Here is a 15725-nt window from a genome sequence, read left to right on the forward strand (position 1 = left end):
ATTTCCTCTCAATTATATAATTAATGCCCTGCATTGCCTAATTTTTCATTACTGTCAAAGGCAATGATGAAGGCATTTAACTGCCAAATTGATCCATTTTACTATTCGTTTGTTTGACAGCTTGTGGCTGGGAGAACAAAAAAGCCGCATTTCTGTGTGATAAATATTTGCTGTGGCACTCCTTGTGCACTCCTTTAAACGAGCGCGTGAGTGACAGAAGCATCAAAATAATTCCAACCATGCTATTTAAGAAAATGTAGCTACTGCATGAGCAAAGATCTCAGTGTTTGACACTTCATTAGAAATCTCTCAGGGTTTCTTACTGGAAGGTTTGCAATGAATCCCATCTTGTACCTGTTTATGGACTGCATTCTATCTTGCTCCTTCCTCAAAGGAGCTCAGAGTGGTGAACATGGCCTCCGCCAAATTTTGTCCTTACATCAATCCTGCAAAGTAAGTTAGGGCCAGTCACAATCTCTCAACCTACCAGAAGTCCTAAAGTGAGCTTCACAGCTGGGTGGGTTTTTGAACTTCTCTCTCTCCAGGGCAAGGGACGCAGGTGGTGCTGCGGGTTAAACCACAGAGCCTAGGACTTGCTGATCAGAAGGTTGGCGGTTTGAATCCCTGCGATGGGGTGAGCTCCTGCCCACCTAGCAGTCAAACTCAAGTAGATAAATAGGTACCGCTCCGGCGGGAAGGTAAACGGCGTTTCCGTGCGCTGCTCTGGTTCGCCAGAAGCAGCTTAGTCATGCTGGCCACATGACCCGGAAGCTGTACACTGGCTCCCTCGGCCAATAAAGCGGGATGAGCGCCGCAACCCCAGAGTTGGTCACGACTGGACCTAATGGTCAGGGGTCCCTTTACCTTACTCTCCAGGGCAACACTCTCTCTGCTATGAACAATGGCTCTCAATGAGTGGTGGGAGGTTATATGATACTGTTAAGCAGAACGTCGGTCATAGAATTGGATAGTGAAATCACTGCTGACACCCCGTCCCCCAATTAACCAAGAAGCTGAATGAGCCAGGGTTAATCTTCTACCCTGAGGCAGGAGATATAGAATTATAACCAGTCGTACCAACAGGCTTGTTATGTATTGAAGTGCTACCCTGGCCACCAGGGGTATTATGTATATAGTTTTCACTCAGGTCCACATCAGTTAAATTAGGCAGGAAACCCTGGGTTGTTGTTGTTACAATGTTGACAGCCGGCTGCCTATAAAAGCAGGTCGGCTGAGCTGTTCAGTTCAGTTAATTTCAGTTCAGTTCAGTTCAGTTCAGTTCCAGCTTACTTTTAAAGAACTACTTGGAGGAATCTCTGTGTGGTCTGCTTTGTCAATCCACTACTTAATACTGGCGACAAAGGTGGGATAAAACAGTTTCTATCCATGGGCTGTTAGGCTGCTGAACAGAAAATAATATAGTGCAACTGACTTTCGGGGTTGGTGTGTTGTGTGACAAGCACACAGAGTGCAATGAGATTGAGTGTTGGGGGGGAGGCTTGGTTTATTTCATTATACACAGGTTGTATATTGACAATAAAGGTATTTATTATTATTATTATTATTATTATTATTATTATTATTATTATTTCTCAGCACAACCCCCTCACAAAGTTGTTGTGAAGGTGGAGGTGGGGAATCATTAGCAGGGACAGTATTTTCTGAAAATGTCAATGTCAAGCCAATCCACACAATGCTTTTCTAATTCACGTCTTGTTCCTTGATTTCAACAAGAAGTATTATTATTTTTTACCGCTTCAATTAACAATATGACCCATTCTCACATATTATGTACACTGTTATGTGTATTATTGCTTGCATATATGCTCCGGGTTTTTGAAAGTATGCAGAAACATACAGCAGAGCATATCACTGTATAAAAATACTTACACATTAAAATGATGCTGCAGAAACTTAGTATCACGTTGGGGCTTGACTCTTACATGCATTATGCACATAATATTTTTGCAAAACATTTTGCATACCATTTGTCTATTTTTTAAAAAAAGAAGCACGAAAATGTAGCTCAGACCAAATGGGTACTCAAATGCAAGAGACAGAGCTCTTTTTTTAAAGCTAGCCCAAACATTTTAGTTGGTCTTGCATTTGCTATTTGCTTCTCATAAATGAAGCTTTGCTTTTCAGCCCTCCTCTTTCATAGTGTTCTTCCTTCCACCATTGAAGCTGTGGCACATTTTGATTTATTGCACAGTTGCCAGAGAAGAAAATAGGTGCCAATCATGTTCCCCCCCCCCCAGGAAGTTAAGTGAGCATATGACAGATAATTGTAACAGCTTGCAGATTGACAGGGTACCTCAATCTTCTAGCCATGCGGGCAGACACTGAATCAAAAAAGCAGCAATATCTGTTTTATTTGATGCTTCGGAGGCTGTGGCTTAAGGCAGAAGTAGCTTCAGGTAGATGCATGACCAAAACGTATTATCTCCCACTGATTGGTTTCCCAAACAAGAGGTGTTGGTGCCAGGTCATGTCTGTCAGCTGCAAGCCATTCTCCCTAGTTCCAGATGCAAGGGTTCGTTTGTGCTGTTCGTTTTGGGATGTTCTGAGGCATTGCCCTCGCTCTCATTTGGCTTCATGGTGATGCCATGAGTTGACAAATCAGAGTGAGGGCCATGCCCTGTGAGGGAAAAATGGGGACCACCAGGATGATTATCACTGGTGCTGCCCAGACTATGAAACAGGTGGAGGTGATGACTGAAAAGGTGAGTTTCACCATCATCATCATCATCATTTTATTTGGATGCCGCCTTTCCACAGTTAAAACAATGCTCAAGGCGGCTTGCAACATGACGAGATTTACATAATTACCAACATCACAAAAGTCATAAACAATAAATAAAACACATCGAAATGTACACAATCAAATGGAAAGCAATTTCCACAACAAAATCTAAAACTAAGAATACATCATTAATATCAATCACAATTTAAAATGACATAGATAACAAAGAAAAGCCATTTAGAACAAAAACAGGAGCAGTTTCAGAAAGTCTTTTGCCCTCTCACCATGAGCCCGCACTCTCAGACAAAAAAAGTTCTGAGGTTGTAAATACAGTGGTACCTCGGGTTAAGTACTTAATTCGTTCCGGAGGTCCGTACTTAACCTGAAACAGTTCTTAACCTGAAGCACCACTTTAGCTAATGGGGCCTCCTGCTGCTGCTGCGGCACCAGAGCACGATTTCTGTTCTCATCCTGAAGCAAAGCTCTTAACCTGAAGCACTATTTCTGGGTTAGCGGAGGCTGTAACCTGAAGCGTATGTAACCTGAAACGTATGTAACCCGAGGTACCACTGTAAGTGGTTGCTCACCTTTTCTTCATCTTCTAGAAATGATATCCATTTCACTTGAAAGGTTATTGTTTTTACAATGATGGTGATGATGATATCTATACCTGCTTTCCCCCCTAACAGACACAAGTTAAGTATGTGCCCACCAAGGCACTGCAGGAACATGGGAAATGATGATGGTTTACCTCAGCTTGCTACTTTGTTAAAAAAGCCTCAGAATGACTTACCAGGGAATGCAAACAAATAAAACCAAATTAAAAACAGCATGCAATATAAAATTCCCCAAATGCTCATCCAACCATACAGTAAAAATTGTATGTCCTACCCCACCCCACAAAAAGATGAGCAAAAGAGTAATGGCTAACTTCAGCACCCAAAGCCTGAGTTAATTCAAATGTCTTAGCCTGACAAGTAAAAAAACTGAAGGAAAGTGCTAGTCATTGCTTCTCTGGTAAACACAGTCCGCAAATGGGGCCACAACTGAAAAACCCATTTGTCACAGAGGTGGCAACAATCCTATATGCATGTTGGATTTTTTTGCCCAGAAGTAAGTTCCACTGTACTAGTTGAAGCTTCCTCCCTAACAAGTGTGTTCAGAATTGCAACCTTGATTCTAGGTTTCTTCTAAGTTTCTGTGCAAGAACTATTTTGAGATCGTTCACTAATCCTTCATCTTTAAAACCAGATTGCGATCTCCTGCCCTGTGGAATTACTTTATCTCTGTTTTAGTGAATTATTTGGTGAGGCATGTACATACATTTCTTAGAGGAAAATTACATCACAAACCTAGATACATTTTCTAACACCCTCTCTTATCATTTCCTGCAGATTGTTTCACAGAGAAAACTCTCAAAATCTTTATTGAAACATGGCAACACGGCAGGAAAATCTTCCATAACGGTAGGTCCATCTGAATAAGCTTTTCTTTTGCCTCAGGATATTTTTTATAAATAAAAAAGATGCAATATTCCTCACATTGACTATAACCCAGATTGTTTAAAAATGTATTTAAATACAAGTGCAAAAATTAAATACAGTTTTGTGGTGGGTTTTTTTAAAAAATCACAGAATGAAAACAGGGAAACAGGGAAAAAACAGACTTATGGATGAGCACTTTTTAATGTAATCTTCATGTACCAGCTTGCAAAGGGTTAGCAGTTTTAGTGTGTTGCAACAGAAATTTAATTGCACTAAGTCTCAGTGAAATCAGTGGGACAGATCAATAAGAACTTAATCCGCACCAATTTCAATAGGAACAAAGTATAAACAAGTTAGATTTCAATCCTAACTCTAAGACCCTAGAATTCAATAGGACTTCTGTGTATACATAGGTAACGCTGCAACCCAAGTTCAGATATAACCCAAGGTATTTTCTTTAGTTTCCCATTATTTGAGGAATTATCTAATCAGCATTACAATATGGGCATGTGGCCACAAAATGCAATGTTAAAAACTCAGGGAAATTTTAATGGGGTTTAAAATTTATATTGACAGTATTTGTAACCTAGTTAAATGTCTCTCATGGACCTGAAACCCATCAGACAAATGAGATCAGCGTGAATCATCCGGTCAGTGAGCCTGGAAGAGTAATTTTGTCTAGATTATAAGGAGCAGTCAAATGTTCAGTGACTTGTCTAAAACAAATAAGTAAAGAGAAACACTTGGGGGTGTGAGAGAATTTCAGCAAATATGGAAATGGGAGTAGAAGTTGCCAGTGTTTGCTTTCGCAGGCTGAAGACCCATCTAGTCCAGCATCATGTTGTCACAGCACCCAGCCAGATATTGATGGCAAAACAATGAGCAGGACATGTGCGCAGGATCACTCTCTCCCCAAAATTATTCTGAGGTATTCTGCTTCTGGTGGTAGAGGCAGACCATGGCCATTGTGGCTAGTGATAGCTGACAGCCTAGCCCTCCATGAATTTGTCTAATCCTTTAAAAAACCATCCAATTTGATAGGTGTGGCGATCACACAGGGTCCCCAGACGTTTCACCGTCTATTGAGCCCCCTGTGCCACCACTTTATTTCTCACTGCCACCACCCAGACCCTACCTGGTACAATACTGAGTCCAGTCAGGGTTAAATTGGAACATAAACTTCTGTTTGTTTATTGCAGTTTAACAAGCGTGTGGTTTCATAAACGGTATCTGTCAATTACAATCATGGGGTGGCTATCCAGACCTATAACTTCCGCTACCTGCTCTCACTCACTAAACCACCTCTCAGATATTTACTTGTCTTCCTAGCTCCTAACTGTTCCTGACTCAGCTTATTTCGCTACACTAACTCAACCTACCCACAGACTCTATCCCAGTTCACTCCCACTCCAACCAACCACCCAACTCCCAACGAACTCCCCTCTTCGCCCCTCCCAGAGCTGGTTTTATAGTCCCTCTGACTCCACCCCCTTGGGTTCTGATTGGGTAAGTTGTTTAACTATTTCACCTCCAGCACTCTCATATGTTAACGTCACAGTAGGTACCACTCCTTCTTGTGGGAGCAGATACCATAGTTTACCTCTGCAGCGTGTGGAAAATTGACTCAGTTTGTCTACACTGAATCTTCCGTAGTATTATGAGAAAGGAAGAAAAACTTCTCCTGATCCCCTTTCTCCACACTAGGCCTGGGTGATGTATCAATACATCGCCCAGGACCGGTTTGAGGGCCAGAGTGCCATGGCAACTTCACTCAGTGGCATATCATGGGTGAAGGCCCCATCGTGCTCTGGCCCTCAAACCAAGGGGGAAATGAGGCGCCGGAGCCAGTGCAGCTCATTTCTCCCTCAGCGTGCTGGTTGCTGTCAGTGGACAGACTCCAGCCACTGCCTGGCACGTGGAGGAACGAGCTCCATCAGCCCTGGTCCTGCAAGGCATCAGGGCGAAATCACCATTGCTCCTGCTGAGGCCCAATGCAGCTTGTTCCTTCCTCTGCTTTTCAACATTGCAATGTATTGCGAAGTTTGGCTGGTGATACATCACAGTGTTGAAAAGCTGATTATCGCCCAGCCCTACAACACAACACATATTTTTTTTTATATGCAGCTATACACAGGGGGATAGGGACGCGGGTGGCGCTGTGGGTAAAACCTCAGTGCCTAGGACTTGCCAATCATATGGTCGGTGGTTCGAATCCCCGTGGCGGGGTGAACTCCCATCTTTCGGTCCCAGCTCCTGCCCACCTAGCAGTTCGAAAGCACCCTTAAGTGCAAGTAGATAAATAGGTACCGCTTTATAGCGGGAAGGTAAACGGAATTTCTGTGTGCTGCACTGGTGCTGGCTTGCCAGAGCAGCTTCGTCACGCTGGCCACGTGACCCGGAAGTGTCTTCGGACAGCGCTGGCACCCGGCCTCTTAAGTGAGATGAGCGCACAACCCTAGAGTCGGACACGACTGGCCCATATGGGCAGGGGTACCTTTACCTTTATACACATGGGAGGGACGCGGGTGGCGCTGTGGGTTAAACCACAGAGCCTAGGACTTGCCGATCAGAAGGTCGGCGGTTCGAATCCCCACGACAGGGTGTGCTCCCGTTGCTCGGTCCCTGCTCCTGCCAACCTAGCAGTTCAAAAGCACGTCAAAGTGCAAGTAGATAAATAGGTACTGCTCCAGCGGGAAGGTAAACAGTGTTTCCGTGCACTGCTCTGGTTCGCCAGAAGCGGCTTAATCATGTTGGCCACATGACCCAGAAGCTGTACACCGGCTCCCTCGGCCAATAAAGTGAGATGAGTGCCGCAACCCCAGAGTCGGTCACGACTGGACCTAATGGTCAGGGGTCCCTTTACCTTTACCTTATACACAGGGGTGAGGGGGATCAGTCTCAATTTCACTGAAACATTTTTATTTAAAAAAAGTTTCAGTTGTGTACATGAGTGTGAGAGCGACTCATACTTTAACGTTGTCTCCCTCTCGGGATAGTGCTTGTAATGATATTGCTTAGCTATGTGTAAGTCTGTATTCTCCACACCACGAAGCCCTTATTGCTAGGATAACAGATTTATTATTCAGCGTGATTCTGTCAGAATGGACAAAATAGACTTCTGCCCCATCCTCTCAGCTCATTGTCTGGTGAGCAGTGGTGCCCTTGTTTGGTTGGCATCTGTCTGTCTTGAGAGACGGTGGAGTGGGTCCCCAGGGCTGAATTAACAATGGTGCCCAGAAATGGGATATCCTGGCTTTAAATTATATTGGCATTTGTGCCTCATTTCATTCATTTTTAAAATTTCTGTACCGCCCCTCATCCGCGAATCACAGGGCAGTTTACAATATAAAATCACAAAAATGCATAGTAACAAAAGCAAAAACCACCACTCCTCACACACAGCTTAAGAGGACATAGATGGCTTAATTAACCAAAGGCCTGGGAGAAGCTGGACTTTTTTTCCTGGCGCCTAAAGATATTTAACAAAGGCATCAGGCGAGCTTCCTTGTCACATTTGTCACATTTCTGCAGCCTCACAGGGCTTACTACATAAGTAAAATCTTCATGAAGGCACATTAGGAAATGGCACTGTTCCAGATTTAATTCCACCCCCACCCCTCCTCCATTTAAACTTATCTGTGATTTTTCACTTAGGTGATTGCTGAAGAATTATCTGGTAACGATGACTATGTTGAGCTTTCCTTCAGTGCACGGAAATTGGATGACAAGGTAAGCCAGCAGTTTGATGTTAACCTGACCGAAAGACAGCATAAGAATGTAGACAAATGAGTTTTACTCAGACATCCCCTGCTGCAGCTATTTTTGGAATGCTGATGTTATTAAACATATCAGAGATTTCAAATCAATGCTCATAATAAGGCTTTCTTCAAGTTGCATAGTAATTAGATTAAAAAAAGAGAATCCCAATGGAATGTAATTAAGACCAAGACAATTCAATTATGCTGAGACCTCATGTATTTAAAATGCCGCCAATCACATCAGTTGGCTTTTTTTACAAGCCATCAAAGACATAACATTCCAGATTGATGCCTTAAATTATAAATTTAGGGACTCCGTGGAATAGTTTTGAGTCTGTGCTGTTGTTTTTCTGGACGGTTTTCCTAGCTGCGCATATCAGGCAACAGGGAATTTAATTCCCTTTGTGTGTGTTTGGCACAACTTTTTTGCTCATTTAACCAAACAGTCCTTATTCTATGGAAAAACTTTATTCTCCATTTCTCTGTACTGTAATGTCTGCACAGCGCTAGCAAAATTCTCATTGTTATGAGTGGTGGAGGCATTGCAGAGATCGGTAGGGGGAGGCAGGACACAATGCTCTTAACATGCGCACACACACAATAGTTTCCAATAAGTGTGGAGTGAGCCACCAGGGATCAGAGGGGGTGAAAGACAGCAATGTTTCCAGATGCACCTAGGAGTGGACTGTAGCCATTCATGCATGTGGGGAAAAGGCAAGGGGAGCATTTGATGGGACCACTGGTTTGGTAGTTGAACAATCCCAATGACCACAACCTTTGAAAATAACCCTGCTTCTACCACCACCACCTTGGTTATTCCTTGGTCATGCTTGTGTGCAACTAAGATTGTTGGCAGCTGGGTTTGACCTACACAGATCACTCTTTTCGCTCCAGTTACGCTAATAGATCATACAAGCACAATAACTGAGAATTCCTCATTTAACTTAATGGGAGGTATCCCCTCTATAATTATGAGTTCTCATATAGCAGCTGGGGGGCAGGGGCGGTAATGATCTGTGGCCCTCCAGATATTGTTAGACAACAAGACCCATCAGTCTCAGGCAGCATGGTCAGAAATGATGGGGGATCTAGTCCAGCTGCACCTGGCAAATAGCAGGTCCCCTCTTCCCATTTTGGATGAAGAGCAGCTGTTGGGGTGCCGGCTGCAGGGCCTACTAGTGCTGACATTTCCCCCACCCCCACACTGAGTGGTAGATTTGGGAACCACTTTTTAAAACAAATCCCATAATGCTGAGGAGTGATGCTGCATTATGAATACTCTGAGACATTTAAATGTCTGCCACTGCCACCACTAGTGAGATATGGAGGGTGACTGCCATGTTGTTGTCGTCGTTTAGTCATGTCCGACTCTTAGTGACCCCCTGGACCAGAGCACGCCAGGCACTCCTGTCTCCCACTGCCTCCTGCAGTTTGGTCAACTTCGGTTACTAGCTTCGAGAACACTGTCCAACCATCTTGTCCTCTGCCGTCCCCTTCTCCTTGTGCCCTCCATCTTTCCCAACATTGGGGTCTTTTCCAGGGAGTCTTCTCTTCTCATGAGGTGGCCAAAGTATTGGAGCCTCAGCTTCACGATCTGTCCTTCCAGTGAGCACTCAGGGCTGATTTCCTTAAGAATGGAGGACCCTCTCAATCCTGGTACCAGCCTGGAGGTCTGTGCACAGGGTTGACTCCATTGCTGAGGCTCGTATCCTTCAACCTATGAACTGCTCCTGCCTCTGTGCACCTGCTTATTGTACTGAGACCATTCATTTTAAGTCAGTGGAACTATATTATCTTGAGGTTCAGCTGTAAATGCTTAAACACTGTTCCTTGCAGTCAAAGATTGCAGGCAATCAGGAAAGTAAAACCATGCAGGGAGCGGTGGAAGAAGGTCTGTTCACCTGGGGGAGATTATGACTATGAACAGCATTAGCCTGCAAAGACTGCATATGATTAGTAGTAGCAAATCTAATTAAAACTGCCAGAAATATTTAGGTGGGCAGAGTGTAATGATTTTGTAATTTGACTAAAGTGCAAAGGTTAATAGCATCCTTAAGTTAGGGATCTTTAATCATTCTAACCATCCAGGACCTTTGGTTTTGCCTCTCCTCTGAAAGGTGAATCATGCTTCATTGGGGAGAGAACTACTAGTTCTCAATCTCCTTTGAAAACCTGCCTATTATATTTAACTCCTTGGCAGGGAGTTTGAGAGGCTAAATTTAAGCGTTTTCACACACACACGCATGTGAAGCCACACAGCACAAAATTATAGCAGGCTTGTTAGCTGTAGTTTGTGTTCTGGTGGTCATGCCAAAAAGATATTTTTTTAAAAAGCATCCCCCCAAATTACAAAAGAGCAGGTGCACCCGTAGCTGATTTTCCTTTGTTTCCAAAAGTGTACTCTATAATCTGGCGAAAACAATGCCCTTGCAGGCAGAGTTAACATTATAGCTGTTAAGGTCATTCAGAAGATTTGATCCCAAGTATGTATCAGGAGCAGAGAGATAGGAGTTCCACAGCCTTACAAGGAACATCAAAACAGAGGAGAATATGCACCAGTGGTGGTGTTTTTCTAGAAGACTGTGCTAATGTGTTTGGCAGATGAACTCTCTCCATCAGTTGAATAAAAGGCAATCCACCCATTCTGTATAATCATGCGGTACAGCTCTCTCAAGATTGTATCAGTGGAGAATGTTTGTGAATGCTTACCTGCTTACCACCCTGGAGAAGAACCTTCACTGCATTTAGGAAAATGGATAGGCTAGAACAGACATCTCTCTAATTCTGATGTTCAAGCCGTGAATGCCATTGCTTTCACAGCCAAAACAGCACCACTATCTCACAAGGGGTAGATAGCAGCAGGATTGGGGGAGCCCCATAATTTGCAGGAGATACAATCTTTGCCCACCAAGGTGGAAACCCAAACGCACATTCCAATGAGAACTGAGTTCACTCAGTGATTGCTGTATGTTGCAGGTGGGTGGGGGTGAAATGGAAAGCCAGATACAGTGGTACCTCGGGTTATGAACGTAATTCGTTCTGGAGGTCCTTTCTTAACCCGAAACCGTTCTTAACCTGAGGCGCGCTTTCGCTAGTGGGGCCTCCTGCTGCCGGCGCGCGATTTCCGTTCTCATCCTGGGGCAAATTTCATAACCTGAGGTACTACTTCCGGGTTAGTGGAGTTTGTAACCCGAAGCATTTGTAACCCGAGGTGTTTGTAACCCGAGGTACCACTGTACAAGAGATAATGTCACAGAATGCTTCACGCTGCCTTATCTTGCTGCAGCTCTCACTTGTTTCACACAGGGAAGATTTTTTACAAGCATTTAAATGTAAATTTAAATCCCCAGAGTGATGCACCCACTTCCCTTTTGCCTCACCCTTTCCATGCACAGGTCCACACTTACATAAAAACTCTGTGTCCGGGTATGTCTGTGTGTTGTTGTTGTTGTTTTCATCCTGGAGTTTCCCCCGCGAAACGCTGCTCTTTGGCATTGAATCGGAGCAAATGTCAGTTCATGTTTTTCATAGGTTACTTGTTCCCATTGCGTTTTAAAGAGAGTGTTTTTGTGGGGAATCCTCTGGAGCAAAAGAAAAGGTGGCTGGGGGACGGGCCTGGGTCACTGAGCTCCAAAGCGTGGAGCATGCCTGCAAAGAGCAAACATAGGCGCTCATCATCCCAAGCAGCTGCTGCAGTTCAAATGCCCCGACTGTGTGCCATCATCACCATTTTCATCATTTTTAATTTGTATACCGCCTTTCTGTCTTACAATACTCAAGGCTGAAGAAACAAAAAATGTACATCTTATAACAATCTAATGCAATACAAAAATGTGATAATAAAAGATAACTTTAAAATAGGCAACCTCCATCAAAAAAGTATCATTCAACAATCATTAGAATAGTATAAAATAATAATATAGACATATAAAAGTTAAACAGAAATCCACTCAACAGTTACAATAATATCTAAACTATAAGCAATAAAACAACGGCAAGCCACAGTACATAATATAATACAATACAATACACATCGAGAAGCAGAGGGTAGAGCAAGGCAGGTGAAAGGAGGCCTTGCCTGATGGAGTCTCTCCCCTCATGCTGATGCCCATTTTGGCCCTCCCACCTGCCTGATCCTTCAGCTGCAGGTTTACCTGATGGTAGTGATTGGCCTGAGAAGCCACCCACCATTTTAAATTTACCATGATGCCCTGGGTGGCACTATGTCAGAGCAGTATGAGCAATTTTAAATGGCAGGGAACTCAAAGTTGTTCGTCGTTGATCCTGGTGCTTCTGCAACCCACTGCCAGTAAGCCCTGCTGGTGTCAATCGGATTCGCCAGATGCAATTTGCCAGGAGTCCCCTCAAACCTAGAGGTGGCCCTCTATGTGTCCATCTCCCTGGATGGAAATACAGTTGACTCACAACTTGTGCGGGAATTACATTCTGGAGATTGCGTGTAAAGTCAAAATTGTGTATTGTCGGAACAAGCCTAGCGCCAACCCTGGTATGACCACCTGCAACTTTCTGAAGCTGCTGTGCAGAGAGAGCCTGCCACAAGGTGGAGAACATAAAAGCCTTGCTGAGGAAGGTCTCGCGCAAGTTTAGGGAGGCTCTTGCAAGATCTTGTGGTGGTGACTGGGAGCGGCCGCCGAGACCATATAACACCAGTCTTGAAAGACCTACATTGGCTTCCAGTTCATTTCCGAGCACAATTCAAAGTGTTGGTGCTGACCTTTAAAGCCCTAAACGGCCTCGGTCCAGTATACCTGAAGGAGCGTCTCCACCCTCATCGTTCTACCCGGACACTGAGGTCCAGCGCCAAGGGCCTTCTGGCAGTTCCCTCACTGTGAGAAGCCAAGTTACAGGGAACCAGGCAGAGGGCCTTCTCGGTGGTGGCACCCACCCTGTGGAATGCCCTCCCACCAGATGTCAAAGAGAACAACAACTACCAGGCTTTTAGAAGACATCTGAAGGCAGCCCTGTTTAGGGAAGCTTTTAATGTTTGATGTATTACAGTATTTTAATATTTTTTTGGAAGCCGCCCAGAGTGGCTGGGAAAGCCCAGCCAGATGGGCAGGGTATAAATAATAAATTATTATTATTATTATTATTATTATTATTATTATTATTATTATTATTATTATTTTGGACAGCCACGCAAGGTCTCGCAAAAGCCTCTCAGCCCTGAGCAAGCAACTCTGAGAACTTAAGAGCTCTTTCCGTGCAGGGAAAATCTGACGGAGAAAGAGCTTTAAATCTCTCCACCTTGCGTGTGCTTAATTTGTGCAGTTTTGAGTGGCCCGCCGCCAAACGTGTAAAGCTGTGATCGTACAAGTTAAAGGTGCACACGTTGTGAGTTGACTGTATGGAAAATGGCTGTCCAAATTAGCAGGATGGCAGCAAAAGTGGCAACAGATAAATAAGTAGTTTTCCACGGTGGTTTGTAGCTGTACACAATAAACTACATAGGAATAAGGACTACATGTTTTAATTTAATGTAATTTAATGAAACTTCTATCCCACCTTTGCTCCTTTGAGCTGAAGGCTTACATTGTTCTGTTCTTCCCTGTTTTATCCTTACAGCAGCCTTGTGAGGCTGAGAGAAAAAGGCAGGCCCAGGGTCACCCAGTGAGTTTCATGGTGGAGCAAGGATTTGAACCATGGTCTCCCAGGTTCTAGTCCAACACTCTAACCACTACACCATACTGTGTACTTTGCAGTTATTTTGTACCTAGTACCTAATTCTGCCTTTATGCAGTACGACAGAATAAACACTTTTCTCTCAAGCTCGCTTGAATGGGCATCAAACAATACTTTCAATGCCAAATTAAAATCCACAATAAACCTATGATAAAATATTTGCATGCCTATCTTCCCAGAGAATTGTATATGTTTGGCATATACACATACGTATGTTGTTATTGACAGAGTTATAAAAATATTGTGAAACTAGAATGCTGTTAAACCTTTTATTTCTATAAAGAGGTCTCCTGCTGTGGCACAACAAAATGAAATTGAACATGCTATTAGGCCCAGTTTACCATCTTAATAAACATTTTGGAAATATCATTAACTCTGAATGGAGATCTGCTGAATCAGAGCAAGTGGAAAAATATTTCCTTAAGCAAGAGTTATTCTGGATTGTTACCAGGCAATAATAGTATCAGAAGCTGTGTTTATAACATTACTTTATAAATAATTAGTGTTTGCATTATGCATTTAAAGAGCTTTTATGAAACAACGTATCCTAGTTTCCTCTCCTCTCCCTTGGCAGAGTCTAATTATTAAAGATGAGTGTGTAATTCAAATTGCCCAGGGTGAGCCCTCTTATTTTCTGTTATTTAAATTTTGGTCCAGTACATCGGCTTATCATATCGTATATCAACATTCCCCACCAGGCTAAACATATTTTGTTTTCCCACTACACTAGAGTCTTGCCTTTTAAGGGGAGGGGGGAAGGAGAATGAGCTTTAATTAGTTTGGGATCAAATTCATAAATACGTTCTACAGAAAATGTAACTGGACTTCCTTGCAGCTGAAGTGGAAGGACTCAGCTCAGTAGCAGAGCATGTGTCTTGTATGCAGAAAGCCCCAGGTTCCATCCTCAAAATCTCTCGTTAGGACTGGAAAATACTGGGACCATGCTGGGATAGATGGACCAAATAGTCTGATTCAGGATAAGGCAGCTTCCTGTGATCTTAAGTTAATTTGTTTCTACAGTGGCAGCATACTATTCACAAATTTTAGCATTGCACAAGGTGCCATTGAAATTTGAGAGCCCAAAGTCTGCTACCGTGCAAGCCCAAGACTTGATGCTCCCCACCGAGCCCAAAGCTGCCTTCCCAAAGCTGGGTAAGCAAGGCGCTGGGCTTTGAGAAGGAGGTGTAAGGGCTCTGGAAGAGTCCTAGAGCCCTTCTGTCTCCTTCCCAAAGCTGCCAAAAGCTAACTAGGCTTTGGGAAGGAGGTGGGGAACTCTAGGACCCTGCCAGAGCCCTCACACTTCCTTCTCAAAGCAAGGGCTTACTAGGCTTTGGGAAGGAGGTGGGAAGGTACCCCCTTGGCTCAGCATCTGGGGGGGGGCAGAACCAGTCATGTTTCCCTAAATCCATCTTCTGCAACTCTCATTGGCCCCACCCAGCAATCCTGGGAGATGTACTCCAAAGTGTCTGGAGTGTACTAGGTTGGCAGAGCCCGCCATATGGGCTGAATCCAGATTTAGTCATAAAGTTCCATAGATTTCAATGGGTCTACTCTAACTATGACTTGAGTCTGAATCCAGCCCTATGGGTGAAGCAGCCTTCATAGTGGAAATCAATATACAAGCAGGCAATTCTTTTGGACTAAAAGGCCAGAGTTAAGCAATACCGAGTCTCAACGAACCTGAAAATAGTGCTACGAATCTTGCTGCAATTTATAGTCACGGGAAACCTGACAAGAAGGGACAGATTGAGAGCCACCCTATGGTTGAAGGAGCAGGTGTTCTCCTCTTTCCCACACACATAATGTTGCCTTTGGTGTGGGCATTCCATATGGATGTGCCGTTGTGCAGGTGTCAAATTCACATGAATCCTCGCCTTTGGAAGCAGAAGAATTTCACAAATCTGGTATCTGTATGACTGAACGTTCTATGATGCTTTCTGGAACTGAACAACAGCAAGGTGGGAGGTTACTCTGTTCAGAAGCAGGATTCTGGCTATATGTGAGGAGGAAGAAGAAGAGTTTGGATTTGATATCCCG

At 43.8% G+C, this 15725-nt stretch overlaps 1 protein-coding gene across 5 annotated transcripts in view; it reads left to right on the plus strand.

Moving 5' to 3' along the window:
* CPNE4 (copine 4) overlaps positions 1–15725 on the plus strand; it is a 259861-nt gene that overhangs the window by 184132 nt on the left and 60004 nt on the right. For all 5 annotated transcript variants that reach the window (XM_082193044.1, XM_082193043.1, XM_082193041.1 and 2 more), the window contains 2 exons: positions 4138–4209; positions 7882–7956. In XM_082193044.1, the coding sequence (XP_082049170.1) occupies positions 4138–4209; positions 7882–7956 (147 nt within the window). The remainder of the gene's footprint in view (positions 1–4137; positions 4210–7881; positions 7957–15725) is intronic.

Source organism: Podarcis vaucheri (genome assembly GCF_965113315.1).
Source record: "Podarcis vaucheri genome assembly, chromosome: 12".
NCBI lineage: Eukaryota > Metazoa > Chordata > Lepidosauria > Squamata > Lacertidae > Podarcis > Podarcis vaucheri.